The 14,733-nt window shown below is 50.9% G+C and overlaps 1 protein-coding gene across 1 annotated transcript in view; it reads left to right on the top strand.

The window, feature by feature from the left end:
* The window catches only part of lamc1 (laminin, gamma 1), a 342,939-nt gene that overhangs the window by 255,314 nt on the left and 72,892 nt on the right, over positions 1-14,733 (top strand). Inside the window, exons 6-7 of the mRNA XM_038794612.1 lie at positions 12,539-12,656; positions 14,039-14,137. Of these exons, the coding sequence (XP_038650540.1) occupies positions 12,539-12,656; positions 14,039-14,137 (217 nt within the window). The remainder of the gene's footprint in view (positions 1-12,538; positions 12,657-14,038; positions 14,138-14,733) is intronic.

The raw sequence follows: 14,733 nt of genomic DNA, 5'->3' as shown, positions 1-14,733 counted from the left end.
AGTACTTCTGCTGGCACGACCCCGGTTGTGGCATGCGCTGAAGTGCAGTAACCAAAAAGGAAACGCTCCAACCGTGTTTCCCAGGATCCTGCGGGCATCTTTTTCATTGCCTGTTTAAATGTTTTGGACCGCCTGTTTTGAGACTGGTATGGAGCAGTATATACGTGCCATCCATGAATGACGCAAACTCCTAGCTGGTGAATGCTATTCCATTGTCGGATACCAGGACTTCGGGTAACCGGTGTGTGTGCTGAAAATGCTCCGCAGTCTGTCCACGGTGGCCCGTGCGGTTACACTGGGAGTCCAGTCTACCTTCAGCCTCTTAAGTGGGCGTCCATGAGCATAAGGAACTTGGCCCCCTAGAACAGATTGGCTATGTCCATGTGGACCCACAACCATGGTTTCCTTGGCCATCCCAGGGGTGCATCGGGGCTGCCGGCGGGGCTTTTTGGTGCTCCTGACATGGAGCGCAATTGTGGGCCAACTTTTCGATCAGAGTCTAATCCGAGCCATCTAATATAACTGTGGGCCAGCATTTTCTTCATTGCCACCACCAGGTCTTCGTTGTAAAGGTCGACCAATCAGTAAAGATGCGTGACCCTGTTTGGGCATGACCACCGCGTCACCCACAAGAGGACGTCATCCTTGACGCTCATCTCTGGCAACTTTGAGGTGCAGGCCTTCAGTTGATTTGGCAGCGCCCTGTGCTGGGCCCCGAACTGGACCATGTGCCAAACCCACAATAATTTTGGGTACGTCTGCGTCCATTCCTTTATGCAGGCTGCCGTCACCGGCAATGCGCCTAAGAAGTGGAGGGTGGCTATCAACTCCGTCTCTATGTCAAGTGCAGGTGGCTTTGTGGGGAGGGACAGACAGCTTAACGTGTCAGCATGCAGAATCATTGTGACCGAATGATGTTCCAAGGTATATTCGGAAGCGGCGAGCAGCAACGGCCATTACTGGACGTGGGCAGACATGATCGGTGGGGGTCACTCTGTCCTCTTTAAACACACCAGCAGGGGCTTGTGGTCTGTGTAAACTGTGAATGTGAGCTTGTAAACGTATTGGTGGAATTTTTAAAGCGCGTGTACGAGGCCAAACCTTCCTTTTCCACCTGCGCGTAGTTCTGTTCGCCATCCGCTACTGTGTGGGACGCACAGGCGATCGGCCACTCCGATGCAGTGTGCTTGTACTGCTCCAATGCTGTACAGTGAGGCATCGCATGTAAGGAACAATGGTTCGGGTAGGTCGAAGTGGGTAAGTAATTCGTCTGACAAGAGGCACCGTTTGACTTCTTGAAAGCCCTCTGGTGCAAGGGCCCCAGCCCATCACTGTTCTTCCTTCAATAGTTGGTGGAGTGGGTTGAGCAACATGATCATCCGGGGAATGAATTTTCCATAATCGCTCAGCAGACCTAGGAAAGAACAGAGTTCATGGGGTCTCAAGGGATGGGCCTGTACCTTGTCCTCCACTGGAGGGAGGTCCCTGCCCAGTAGCCCATATATAGGGGCTTTTCGCAGTAACTTCATTGCAGTGTTAATGTAAGCCTACTTGTGGCAATAAAGATTATTATTATGTGACCTCTGGCACATGGAAAACACACTTCTCTCTCCGGAGGCGAACCCTGCCCCGAGCAAACTGTTCGAGTACCTTGATGAGGTTCTCCATTGCTCCCGGTATGAGGTTCTGCTGATGAAGATGTTGTCCAGGTAAACGGCCACCCGTGGCAATCCTCATAGTATGTGCTCCATGACATGCTAGAAGATGGCGCGAGGAGACACCAAATTGGTGTATTCGTACAGAGCCCAATGGGTGTCGATTATTACGTGCTTCTGACCCTGGGTCGAGCAGCAGCTGTGGGTCTGCAGGCTCTTGTCCAACTTCGTAAATGTCTTGCCCCAGCTGAATCGGGCGTAAAGGTCTTCGCTCCGAGGGACCGGATAATGGTTGAAATGGGATATTCGATTGACGGTCACCTTGTGGGTCACCATATAGTCACACCGGCCCATCAGGCTTCATTACTGGAACCACTGACGCGGCTCAATCCGTGAAATTGAAGACGTACAGGCCCAACTACACTAGTCGGCCTTGGGTCGGAGTGCGTACGGCACGGGTTGAACGTTCTCATCCACGTTGATCGTGGCCACTATTGTGATGAGGCTTCGGGAAAGAACTGATAGAAATTTAGCCAGCACCCCTTCTGGCCCATGGGGGTACATCTGTCATACGCTCTGCCAACCCAGTTGGAGATGGCGCAGCCAATTGCTCCCCAATAGGCTAGGCCTAGCACTACCACCAATGGTAGCCACGCGGACTGTGTCTGTACACCATGGACACATGGGCAATGCCCTCAATCTCCAAAGGTTCCCCAGTATAGGTGGCTAGCCAGGCTCCTTTGTCCCCAGCTTCCAGCAACTGGAGGCCGGTCCGCATCGCCACGAACGTGCGGTGGCTGATGATGGAGACCTCTGCCCCTGTGTTGAGCTCCATCTCGTTGGGGTGTCCATTAAACTGCAGAGTCACCTAGATGGCCGTGACCCTAGGGCCCGTAACAGTGTAGTGGTAAGGGTGGTTCCTCAGTCTCCAGGACTTCCAGGAAGTGCGTGCGGCCTCTCAAGAAGGGATGACATCTGGCCTGTTGCCTGGGAAAGGCACACTCGCATGACCTCCAGGAGCCTCGTGTCCTGGCCTTGGCAAACCGCTTGATGTGGGCAGTCACCATCTGAGAATGTCGAATCAGGGGATTCCCACCCACCCCCACACAGTCGCTTTGGGGCGAGACTCAGCGGCGATTTTGCGACCTGCAATGGCCCCCACGATGTGCTGAACCTGATTTTGTTTCCGGTAGCTGCCTGCCGGTGCTCCCGCCGGCGTCTGATGTTTAGGACCGCCATGCCCCAGAGCTCCTGGAGCCCATGTTCGCCACACTCACGGGAAAGCGCCATATCTACAGCCCTCTGGAGAGTTGAGGGCAGCTCCGTTAGCAGCTTCGCTGCTTCTCCTGGTCCCGCAATCCACAAACCAAGCAGTGTCTTAGGGATTCGGCCAAGGAGGCTCCGAACCTACAGGGGGTGGCGAGACCCCGTAGGCGTGCCAAATACCCCCCACCCCCATTTGACTCCGTTGGGGCCTGCAAAATCATATGAAACCGGTAGTGGCGGACCATAATAGGAGGCTGCAAATTCAGGTGACAGCCGACCAGTTCATCAGGCTTGTTTGGGTAAGCAAGGTTCTTAATCAAGGCATAAGTCGGGCCACCGACGGCGGTCAGCAATTCACAGTCTGTCGCTCGCTGTTCGTAATGACATTGGTTTGAAAAGGCAGATGAACCTTTTTCACATACTGGGCCCAATCGTCCATATCGGCATCAAAGGTTTCAAGCTTACCGATGAGCGTCATTGGTTTGTCTGTGGTGGTGGCCTCTCCAAGCTCTGCGCAGGCAGGCAGGAGGCGCAGAGTCCTGGGATTGCGGCAGCTCCACTTTATTTTGTCGCCAATGTAGTATCCAAAGGCAAGGACTTCACACGTAGCCAGGCAGACTAGATAACTAGGTTTATTCTGCTGCTCCTCAACACAATACACTCTCACCTTCCACTCCCCTTCAGGGATAGAACATAGAACAGTACAGCACAGAACAGGCCCTTCGGCCCTCAATGTTGTGCCGAGCCATGATCACCCTACTCAAACCCACGTATCCACCCTATACCTGTAACCCAACAACCCCCCCCTTAACCTTACTTTAATTAGGACACTACGGGCAATTTAACATGGCCAATCCACCTAACCCGCGCATCTTTGGACTCTGCTCCCAGGCCGGAGTTTATATCCTGTGGGAAATCCTCCAATTGGGAGGAGGTTCTGCCCCCTAATCACCTTGGGAGTTTGTATTCCAAGGTGTAGGAGGGGAATCTAATACTATGCAAGTTCAAACCCCTTTGGAGGTCGTAAGGGATACATTTGAATTTCATTTGAAAATTGACACACTTGGAAGGGTGTGCATGCTAAACATGGTGGTTTTCAGTAACTATGTGAAGTCCTGGAAATTTGCACATGTGCGAGGCAAGCTTTTTACACAGACGGTGGTAAATATATGGAACACGCTGTCATGAGTGTGGCCTCAACCGGAACCTGGGATTCATGTCGAATTACATTCATCCCCCACCATCTGGCCTGGGTTTGCGAAATCCTACCAACTGTCCTGGCTTGAGACAATTCACACCTCTTTTACCTGGGATTAGCCCGATCTCTGCATCTGTAAAGATTTAATTACCTGCAAATGCTCGCATTCTAAGCATTGTCTGCCATCTTTGACTTTGTCTATATATATGTTTCTGGACCTACCTCTTCATTCACCTGAGGAAGGAACAGTGCTCCGAAAGCTAGTGTTTGAAACAAACCTGTTGGACTTTAACGCGGTGTTGTAAGACTTCTTACTGTGCTCACCCCAGTCCAATGCCGGCATCTCCACATCATGGGTAGGTGGTGGGAGCAGGTACGGTAGCGGCATTTAAAGGGCATCTCGACAAATATATGAATAGGGTGGGAATGGAAGGCTATGGACTCCGTAAGTGCGTGCGGTTTTAGTTTAGGCAGGTACCATGGTCGGTGCAGGATTGGAGGGCCGAAGGGCCTGTTCCTGTGCTGTATTGTTCTTTGTACTTGGCCATTGCACTGGCACTAATTTAAAATTATTGGAATCACTCCGGACTTGTTTGGTGACCCAAGAGATTATTCGGCAGGAGCCCACAGATCTGTTTCAGTATGTATCTACAAAAAAAAGAGCAGCTACCACAGTATCTCAATTACTTTGCTTCAATTTTAGAAAGCCTGAAAGATTCCATCTGGGCTTCAAAAAAAAATTATTACAAACCATTTATATAATTGTATGTATTTTGAGCTTAACTTGTCATAACATTTAACTAATTTTTTCCAGACTTTAACTTCTTGGACTCTGTTCTTTAGATGAGAAGTCCAATTTTATAAATGGATTTGATTTGCCCCTGGAGCCCAGATTACTACATCAACTTTTTTTGTCCCGATATCCATGTTATGCATTGAGAACTGTACATGCGTGTGTGCACTTATATCAGTAGCTATATATTGTGTTAAGATGAAGATAGATATGTTAGCATTTAATTTTTTGTGATTTTTTTTTTTCCTTCCGCTCAAAGATCACAGTTCCTGTATGTCACTCAGTATTGTTTAGACTGCCTCATTGATTTGCCACATACATTTTATCTTTCGGGATTTGATGCCTCTGTTCTTGAGGATGTGACAGTTGGCACTTTAATAATAAAGTAGCTTCCAGAAAATGTGGCACACTGTTATCGTTGGAATGGTAGAGAACTGAAGATTTTGATTTACCAGAATTATTCAAAATAATGGGGTGGCACAGTGGATAACACTATAGAACAGTACAGCACAGAACAGGCCCTTCGGCCCTCGATGTTGTGCCGAGTATTGTTCGAAACCAAGATCAAGCTATCCCACTCCCTGTCATTCTGGTGTGCTCTATGTTTCTTTTTTTTTTTTTAAATAATTTTTATTGAATTTTTCAAAATACAAACATTTTAACCCCCCCTACATTTACATTTCAATTATAACAAAACAAAGTCAAACCCCCCTACTTAACAAGAAAAAGAAAAAAAAAAAAAAAAAATCCCCCCCCCCCCCCTACCCGCGCGTTCCCCCCCCCCCCCCCCCCCCCCCCCCCCCCCCCCGCCGGCGAACCGACAGTCAGACCAACTTATCATTTCTAGCAGCGTCCTCGGGCAGGCCTTGCCCGTGCCACCGCCGCTAACCGTACTTCCTTCGTCGTTGTCCCCCCTCCCCCCCCCCCCCCCCCCCCTCCCGCCCTCCCCTCCCCTCCCGGGTTGCTGCTGTCATGGCCTCAGTTTCTATCTCTGATCCAAGAGGTCTAGGAAGGGTTGCCATCGCCTGGAAAACCCCTGCACCGACCCTCTCAGGGCGAATTTGATCCTTTCCAGTTGGATGAAGTTTGCCATGTCGTTTAAACCAGGTGTTAACACTCGGAGGCCTTTCGTCCCTCCACTGAATCAGGATCCTCCTCCGAGCCACCAAGGACGCAAAGGCTAATATTCCAGCCTCCCTCGCCTCCTGTACCCCCGGTTCCACCCCAACCCCGAAGATCGCAAGTCCCCATCCTGGCTTGACCCTGGACCCCACCACTCTCGACACCGTCCCTGCCACCCCCTTCCAGAACTCCTCCAGTGCCGGACATGCCCAAAACATATGTGCATGATTCGCAGGGCTTCCCGAACATCTAATACACCTGTCTTCACCCCCGAAAAACCGACTCATCCTTGTCCCCGTCATGTGGGCTCTATGCAGTACCTTAAATTGAATGAGACTTAGTCTCGCACATGACGACGACGAGTTGACCCTCTCCAGGGCGTCTGCCCATGTCCCGTCCTCTATCTGTTCCCCCAGCTCTAACTCCCACTTATCTTTCAGCTCCTCTACTGGTACCTCCTCCACCTCCTGCATAATCTTATAGATGTCCGAGATCTTCCCCTCCCCGACCCAGACCCCTGATAGCACCCTATCACTCACCCCCCTGTCGGGGAGCGCGGGGAACCCCGCTACCTGTCGTCTGGCAAATGCCTTCACTTGGAGGTACCTGAACGTGTTCCCCGGGGGGAGCCCAAATTTCTCCTCCAGCTCTCCCAGGCTCGCAAACCTCCCCTCTATAAACAAGTCCCTCAGTTGTCTAATACCCGCCCTCTGCCAGCTCTGGAATCCCCCTCCTGTGTTTCCCGGCGCAAATCTGTGGTTCCCTCTTAGTGGTGCCCCTATCAGACCTCCCACTTCCCCCCTGTGTCGCCTCCACTGCCCCCAGATCTTGAGGGTGGCCGCCACCACCGGGCTCGTGGTATACCTCGTGGGAGGGAGCGGCCATGGTGCCGTTACCAGTGCCCCTAAGCTTATGTTGCCGCAGGACGCCCTCTCCATGCGCTTCCAGGCTGCCCCCTCCCCTTCCATCATCCACTTTCGTACCATCGATGTATTTGCCGCCCAGTAATATCCTGAAAGGTTGGGTAACGCCAGCCCTCCACTATCCCTACTCCGCTCCAAAAAGACCCTTCTAACTCTCGGGGTGCCATGTGCCCACACATACCCCATGATACTACTCGTTACCTTCTTGAAAAAGGCCCTGGGGAGGAAGATGGGCAGACACTGGAACAAAAACAAGAACCTCGGGAGGACCGTCATTTTAACTGACTGCACCCTCCCTGCCAGCGACAGCGGCACCATGTCCCACCTCTTAAACTCCTCCTCCATCTGCTCCACCAGTCTGGAAAAGTTCAACTTGTGTAGGGTCCCCCAGTTCTTTGCCACCTGCACCCCCAAATACCTAAAACTTTTAACTGCTCTTTTGAAGGGGAGCCTCCCAATTCCCTCCCCTTGGTCTCCCGGGTGTATTACAAAGACCTCACTTTTCCCCAGATTTAATTTATATCCCGAAAAGTCCCCGAACTCCGCTAGTATCCCCATTACCTCCGGCATTCCCCCCTCCGGGTCTGCCACATACAACAACAAATCATCCGCATAGAGCGAGACCCGATGTTCCTCCCCTCCCCTTGTCAGTCCTCTCCACCCCCCTGAACCCCTCAGTGCCATCGCCAACGGCTCAATCGCTAATGCAAAGAGTAAGGGAGATAGGGGACATCCCTGCCTAGTACCTCGATGGAGCCCAAAATATTCTGACCTCCTCCCGTTTGTTACCACACTTGCCATCGGAGCTGAATAGAGCAGTTTTAACCCACTTGATAAATCCCTCCCCAAACCCAAACCTTTCCAACGTCTCCCACAAGTATTCCCACTCCACCCTGTCAAATGCCTTCTCCGCGTCCAGCGCTACCACTATCTCCGCCTCCCCTTCCACTGCTGGCATCATAATCACATTTAACAATCTCCGGACATTTGTGTTAAGTTGGCGTCCCTTCACGAACCCCGTCTGGTCTTCATGGACTACCCCTGGCACACAGTCCTCTATCCTGGTTGCCAGGACCTTTGCTAACAGCTTGGCATCTACATTTAAGAGGGAGATAGGCCTGTAGGACCCGCACTGGACCGGGTCCTTGTCCCGCTTCAAAATCAAGGAGATCAGGGCCTGCGACATTGTTGGAGGCAGAACCCCCCCCTCGCGCGCCTCATTGAAGGCTCGCACCAGCACTGGACCCACCAAGTCCACAAATTTCCTGTAAAACTCCACCGGGAACCCATCCGGCCCCGGCGCCTTCCCCGCCTGCATCTGGCCTATCCCTTTAATTAGCTCCTGCAGCTCTATCGGCGCCCCCAACCCTTCCACCAGCTCCTCCTGTACCTTTGGGAACCCCAATTTGTCGAGAAAGTTCTTCATTCCCCCTCTCCTCTTCGGCGGTTCAGACCTATACAATTCCCTATAGAAGTCCCTAAAGACCCTATTCACCTCTTGCCCCTTCTGCACTACATCCCCACCCCTCTCTCTCACTCCCCCAATCTCTCTGGCTGCATCTCGCTTACGAAGCTGGTGCGCCAGCATCCTGCTCGCCTTTTCCCCGTACTCATACGCCGCACCCTGCGCCCTTCTCCACTGCATTTCCGCCTTCCTAGTGGTCAGTAGGTCGAACCTGGCCTGCAAGCTACGCCGCTCCCTTAATAGCCCCTCCTCTGGCGCCGCCGCATATTTCCTATCTACTTCTAGGAGCTCCCCCACCAGCCTCTCCCTTTCCTGCCTCTCCTTCCTCTCTCTGTGTGCCCTTATGGAGATCAGCTCTCCTCTAATCACTGCTTTCAAGGCCTCCCAGACCGTCCCCACCTGCACCTCACCTGTGTCATTCGTACCCAGATAGTTCTCAATGCCCGTTCTCACCCTTCTGCACACCTCTTCGTCCGCCAACAGCCCTACATCCAGGCGCCACAACGGGCGTTGGTCCCGCGCCTCCCCCATGTCCACGTCCACCCAATGTGGTGCATGGTCCGATATCGCAATGGCCGAGTACTCCGTGTCCTGCACTCTCGGTATCAGCCCCCTGTTCAATACGAAAAAATCGATCCTAGAGTACACTCTGTGGACGTGGGAGAAAAAAGAATACTCCCTCGCCCTAGGCCTACCAAATCTCCATGGGTCTACCCCTCCCATCTGCTCCATGAACCCCCTTAACACCTCTGCCGCTGCCGGCCTCCTATTCGTCCTGGAACTCGATCTATCCAGCCCAGGGTCTAACACCGTATTAAAGTCCCCTCCCATGATCAGGCCCCCTGCCTCCAGTCCCGGGATGAGGCCCAGCAGGCGCCTCATAAAACCCGCGTCGTCCCAGTTCGGGGCATACACATTTACCAGTACCACACTCTCTCCCTGCAGCCTACCCCTCACCATCACGTACCTGCCCTCCTTGTCTGCCACCACCTCTGCCGCCACAAACGACACTCTCTTTCCCACCAAAATCGCCACCCCCCGGTTCTTGATATCCAAGCCTGAGTGGAACACCTGTCCCACCCACCCCCTTCTCAGGCGGACCTGATCTGCTACCCTCAAATGAGTCTCCTGCAGCATTGCTACATCAGCCTTCAGTCCCTTCAGGTGTGAGAAGACCCTTGATCTTTTGACCGGCCCATTCAGCCCCCTTACGTTCCACGTGATCAATCGGGTCGCAGAGCGACCCGTCCCTACTCCCTGTCGATTAGCCATGTCTTGTCCCTTGCTCGCCCCGGGTCATCCCTTCTTTTCTGACCCGCTTCCCATAGCGATGGCCCCCCCCCCCCCCCCCCCCCCGGCTCTCCCCTTCTCGTCCCTGGTCTTTCTAGCAGCAACCCGGTGTCCCCCCCCAGTCCCCCCCCCCTCCCCCCCCCCCCCCCCCCCCCTGGCTAGGACCCCTCCTAGCCGCGATGTACCCCACATCGTACTCCCGAGAGTCAGCTGGTCTCCGCTGACCCGGCTGCTCCTGCCACATTCCGACTCCTCCCGGTTCACCCCATCTGCGCCCGTGAAAGATCCCCTTAAAACCCCCGAGAAAGACCCGCATAGTCAACCCGCTCCCCCCCGTCCCGTCTCCCCAACTTAACGATATAAATACAAATACCCAATGGCAACTAAATACATAAATACTTAACTACATACTTAAATAACAAAATAATTAACTAACTATCAACTAACAGTGTGCCCAACCATCACCCTCCATCAAACAGTATAAATAACCGCAGATAACCATAACCCGAAAAGAAAAAAAAGAACAAAAAACCCCCCCAAGCACCCAAAGAAAAAGGGTAAGAGGGGTAAATACCTAAGGGAAATTGGAAACGGGAAAAAACACCCCATAAGAAGCCAACGACCCACAATAGAGATTTCAACAGTACAAATATACAGAAACACCCAACAACTCGAAACCTTCAAAATATTCAGAAAAGTCAACCGTTCGAGAAAAAACACCCCAAACACTCCACGAAACTGTTACCCAGTTCCGACCTGGCCTGAAAAAGAAAAGGGCCACTTGCACAATCCAGAGTCCCCCGGCGGCTACGACCGCCGGTGCTCCCAGGTTTTAGTTCGTGTCCAACTTTTCCTCTTGTACAAAGGTCCAGGCCTCCTCTGGGGACTCGAAATAATGATGTTGGTCCTTGTAGGTGACCCACAAGCGCGCCGGTTGCAACATTCCAAATTTGATCTTTTTCGCGTGTAGCACCGCCTTTGTCCGGTTGTACCGGGCCCGCCGCTTTGCCACCTCCGCACTCCAGTCCTGGTACACCCTTACCGTCGAGTTCTGCCACTTGCTGCTTTTCTCCCTTTTAGCCCACCTCAGGACTTTCTCTCGATCACTTAGCCGCTGGAACCGCACCAGCACCGCCCTCGGGGCTCGTTTGCCCTAGGCCTCCTGGCCATGACCCGGTATGCCTCTTCCAATTCCAGGGGCGCCGGACCGGCCCCTTCCCCCATCAGGGAGCTCAACATCTCCGCCACATATCCCGGGAGATCCGACCCCTCTAGGCCTTCTTCCAGGCCCAGGATCCTCAAATTTTTACTCCTCATCCGAGTGTCCAGCTCCTCGAAGCGGCTCTGCCACTTCATGTGGAGTGCCTCGTGCACCTCCACCTTTGCCCCGATGACTGTGGCCTCCTCCTCCCTCGCGGCCATCTCCTGCTGCAGATCTTTAATCGACGCCTCTTGGATCGCCTGGGCTCCCACCAACCTGGTGGCCGTCGCGTTCATGGACTCTAAGAGTTCCACTTTCATCTCCGTGAAAAAACGGAGGAGAGCGGCCTGCTGCTCCTCCGCCCATTTCTTCCACTCCTCCGGTGCACCGCCGGCCGCCATTTTGATTTTCTTCCCCCGCTTTTTTTGGGGAGCTGCTGCCGTTTTTCTTGCCGCTCCACTCCGGGTACCGACCATAAAATCGGTCTAGTTCTCCTCAGGGGACCTTCCCCCACCGGGATTCGTTTTTTCAGCGCCGTTGGGGCCCTCCAATTGGCCCAAAAACACCTTTGTTGCAGGAGCTTCCAAATGTGCGGCTTAGCTAGTCATAGCCGCAACCGCTGCTCTATGTTTCTATCCAATAACTGCTTGAAAGTTCCTAAAATGTCCGACTCCACTATCACAGCAGGCAGTCCATTCCACACCCTAACCACTCTCTGAGTAAAGAACCTACCTCGGACATCCCTCCTATATCTCCCACCCTGAATCTTATGGTTATGCCCCCTTGTAACAGCTACATCCAACCGAGGAAATAGTCTCTGAATGTCCACTCTATCTATTCCCCTCCATCTTATAAATCTCTATTAAGTCGCCTCTCATCCTCCTCCGCTCCAAAGAGAAAAGCCCTAGCTCCCTCAACCTTTCCTCATAAGACCTATCCTGCAAACCAGGTAGCATCCTGGTAAAGCTCCTTTGCACCCTTTCCAATGCTTCCACATCCTTCCTATAATGAGGTGATGGGAACTGCACACAATACTCCAAATGTGGTCTCACCAGGGTCATGTATAGTTGCAGCATAACCCTGCAGCTCTTAAACTAAAGCCCCCTGTTAATAAACGATAACACACTATAAGCCTTCTTCACGGCTCTATCCACTTGAGTGGCAACCTTCAGAGATCTGTGGACATGAACCCAAAGATCTCTCTGTTCCTCCCACATTCCTCAGATCGCATCACAGTGCCAGGGACCTGGGTTCAATTCCAACCTTGGGTGCCTGTGTGGGGTTTTATGTTCTTCCCGTGTCTGCAAGGGGTTCCTCCCAGTACTCCGGTTGCCTCCCACAGCCCAAAGATGTGCAGGTTAGGTGGATTGGTCATGCTAAATTTCCCGTAGTGTCCAAACGATTAGGTGGGGTTATGGGTTACAGGGATAGGGTGGGGGAATGGGCCTAGGTCGGGTGCTCGCTCAGAAGGTCGGTGTAGACTTGATGAGCCAAATGGATTCCTGACCATTCTTAATATTAAATATTTTTAATCCATTCCTACTACTTTCTTCCTTTCCTCCACAGCCCTAGAAACCCTTACTTTCTAGGTGCATAATTCATCTGTACTCCTCTTTGTTTTCAAGGTTCAATCAGCACACAGTGTGAAAACTATGGTCGGTGTAGCTGCAAGCCAGGAGTGATGGGAGATAAATGTGACCATTGCCAACCTGGCTACCACTCACTAACTGAAGCAGGATGCAGGTAATTATGTTGCAGTTTCCTTGCCTTTCATGTATTTCCAGGTAGCAGATAATGAAGTAACTTATTTTTGACAGATGTTTATGATTGGCATCCAACTACTCGCTGCTATTAATGCAGGTATTGTGTTTGTGGATTGCACTCCCTCTCCCTGCAATGCTGGCTGTAGCTTTTAATCATTGTGGTAGAAACTACTATTATTGGTTAATAGCAACTAAATTATTAATGTGCTCAGATGATATTCTCCTGATCACAATTTGATTGTGGCAGTGATTTGTTGATTTCAAATTGTGAACACCTCTGCTGAAACAACATGGTAGCATTTTGAGCAAACACATTAAGGTATTGTTACCAGCAGCAGTTCATCTATATGTGTAATTTCGTTTATACTAGCATTTGCTGGTACTATCTTTCAATTTATGGTAACTACAAAAACTCTTGTTTTTTTTTCTCTTTGTTTTAAAAATGAGCTTGTTTTAAAGTTTTGGAGAACTGTGCAGCAAGCTTAATGTTCTAAACATTCCTCGTATGCATTGCCATAATTGAGATACCACATTTTATAAAACATGAACACAAAAGATAGCAACTAAATTATTAATGTGCTCAGATAATATTCTCCCGATCACAATATGTTTTTGCTGTGGTTCAATCTATTGTCGAATATATTGCCCCATTTCGATATAGGGGCATCACAGTTATTTTTGTTCTAAAAGTGCTATATAGCTAGCTACTTGACGGTGACTTCATTAGCTGTTGATATAAATAAAAAGTGCTGAAAAGACTCGAAAGGTCAGGCAGTATCTATAGAGAGAGAAGCATTTGATGATTCAGATGGGTAACCTTTTATCAGAACATGTAAATGCACAGATTTAATAGATTTCGAGCAAATACAGGAGCAGGGAAATGTTGTTGGGGGGGGGGGGGGGGGGTGAAAGAAGGAAAGGGACTGCAGTGATAGGATGGAAAGCAGAAGTGATTAAATAACCAAGCGGATAATAGTACAAGACAGAATAGGGTGGCAATGAAACAAAAAATAAGTAAGAGATAAGAGATAGGTCTGGCATGCACAGCAGCAACAGGACCATTACCAGTACCCGCTGACTGAGAAAAATGGGAGCAGCGATTATGATGTGCCTTGCATCTGTAACACTTTTCAGTTCTGACAAAAGGTCACTGACTTGAAATGAAAATTCCGTTTCTCCCTCCTCAGATGGTGCCTGACCTGCTGAGTATATTCAGATTTCCAGCATTTGCAATACTCTGCATTTGCATTAGCTAGTTGTGCTCCAGTTGCCATCTGTTCTATAAACATTTGAGATGAAGTGCAGAAGCACTGTTGAGGTTCAGATGTCCTTGTGTTTCTTACCTGCTTTCTCTGTTGGCAGACCATGTGCCTGTAACCCTTCTGGTAGCACGGCAGAATGCAGTGTTGATACAGGGCGTTGTATCTGCAAGAATAATGTAGAGGGATTCAACTGTGAGAGGTACGTTTTGTGGGATCTTATGTTGATATATAATTCTTAACAATTCTAAAGAAAAGTTGTATTTCCATATATGTTATTTTGTATAGAATTAACAGCACAACAATGTTTATGCTCCACACAAGTTCAATTAAAGCTATATAGGACAGGAATGAAAGTGGGTTTTCGGGCATTCTAGGTAGCATTACTGAGGCAACTGGTTGTCCTGAGGGAGAGAGTTTGTGCCAGAGCCTGCCGCTACACCACAGGGACCTGAGATGGCACAGGGGAGCCGGAGGACTGGCACCCATTAAGGAGAGGAGGGAAGCCCTTTGCCAGGAGGTAACTTTCTGTTCAGTATCATCTCCTTCTGCCTTCAATGGCTTTTACTCCTCCCCTGATGGGTTGTCCCTTCCAGGACCTCACCATCCACAAGGTTCACACCTCCCTGGAAGGTCATGTTATGAAGAGCTCAGCAGAGCACCAAAATGACAAGACGCTTGCAAGAAGGTTTTGCAGGACATGACCACATCAGGCTCTGGACAGTGAGCCTTCTGAGCTTGCAGTGCCCCATTGTTGTGATCCTGATGTGCTCTCCAGCAGAGGACATCTGTCACCTG

Source organism: Scyliorhinus canicula, chromosome 4 (genome assembly GCF_902713615.1).
Source record: "Scyliorhinus canicula chromosome 4, sScyCan1.1, whole genome shotgun sequence".
NCBI lineage: Eukaryota > Metazoa > Chordata > Chondrichthyes > Carcharhiniformes > Scyliorhinidae > Scyliorhinus > Scyliorhinus canicula.
This window is presented reverse-complemented; position numbering and strand designations above follow the sequence as displayed.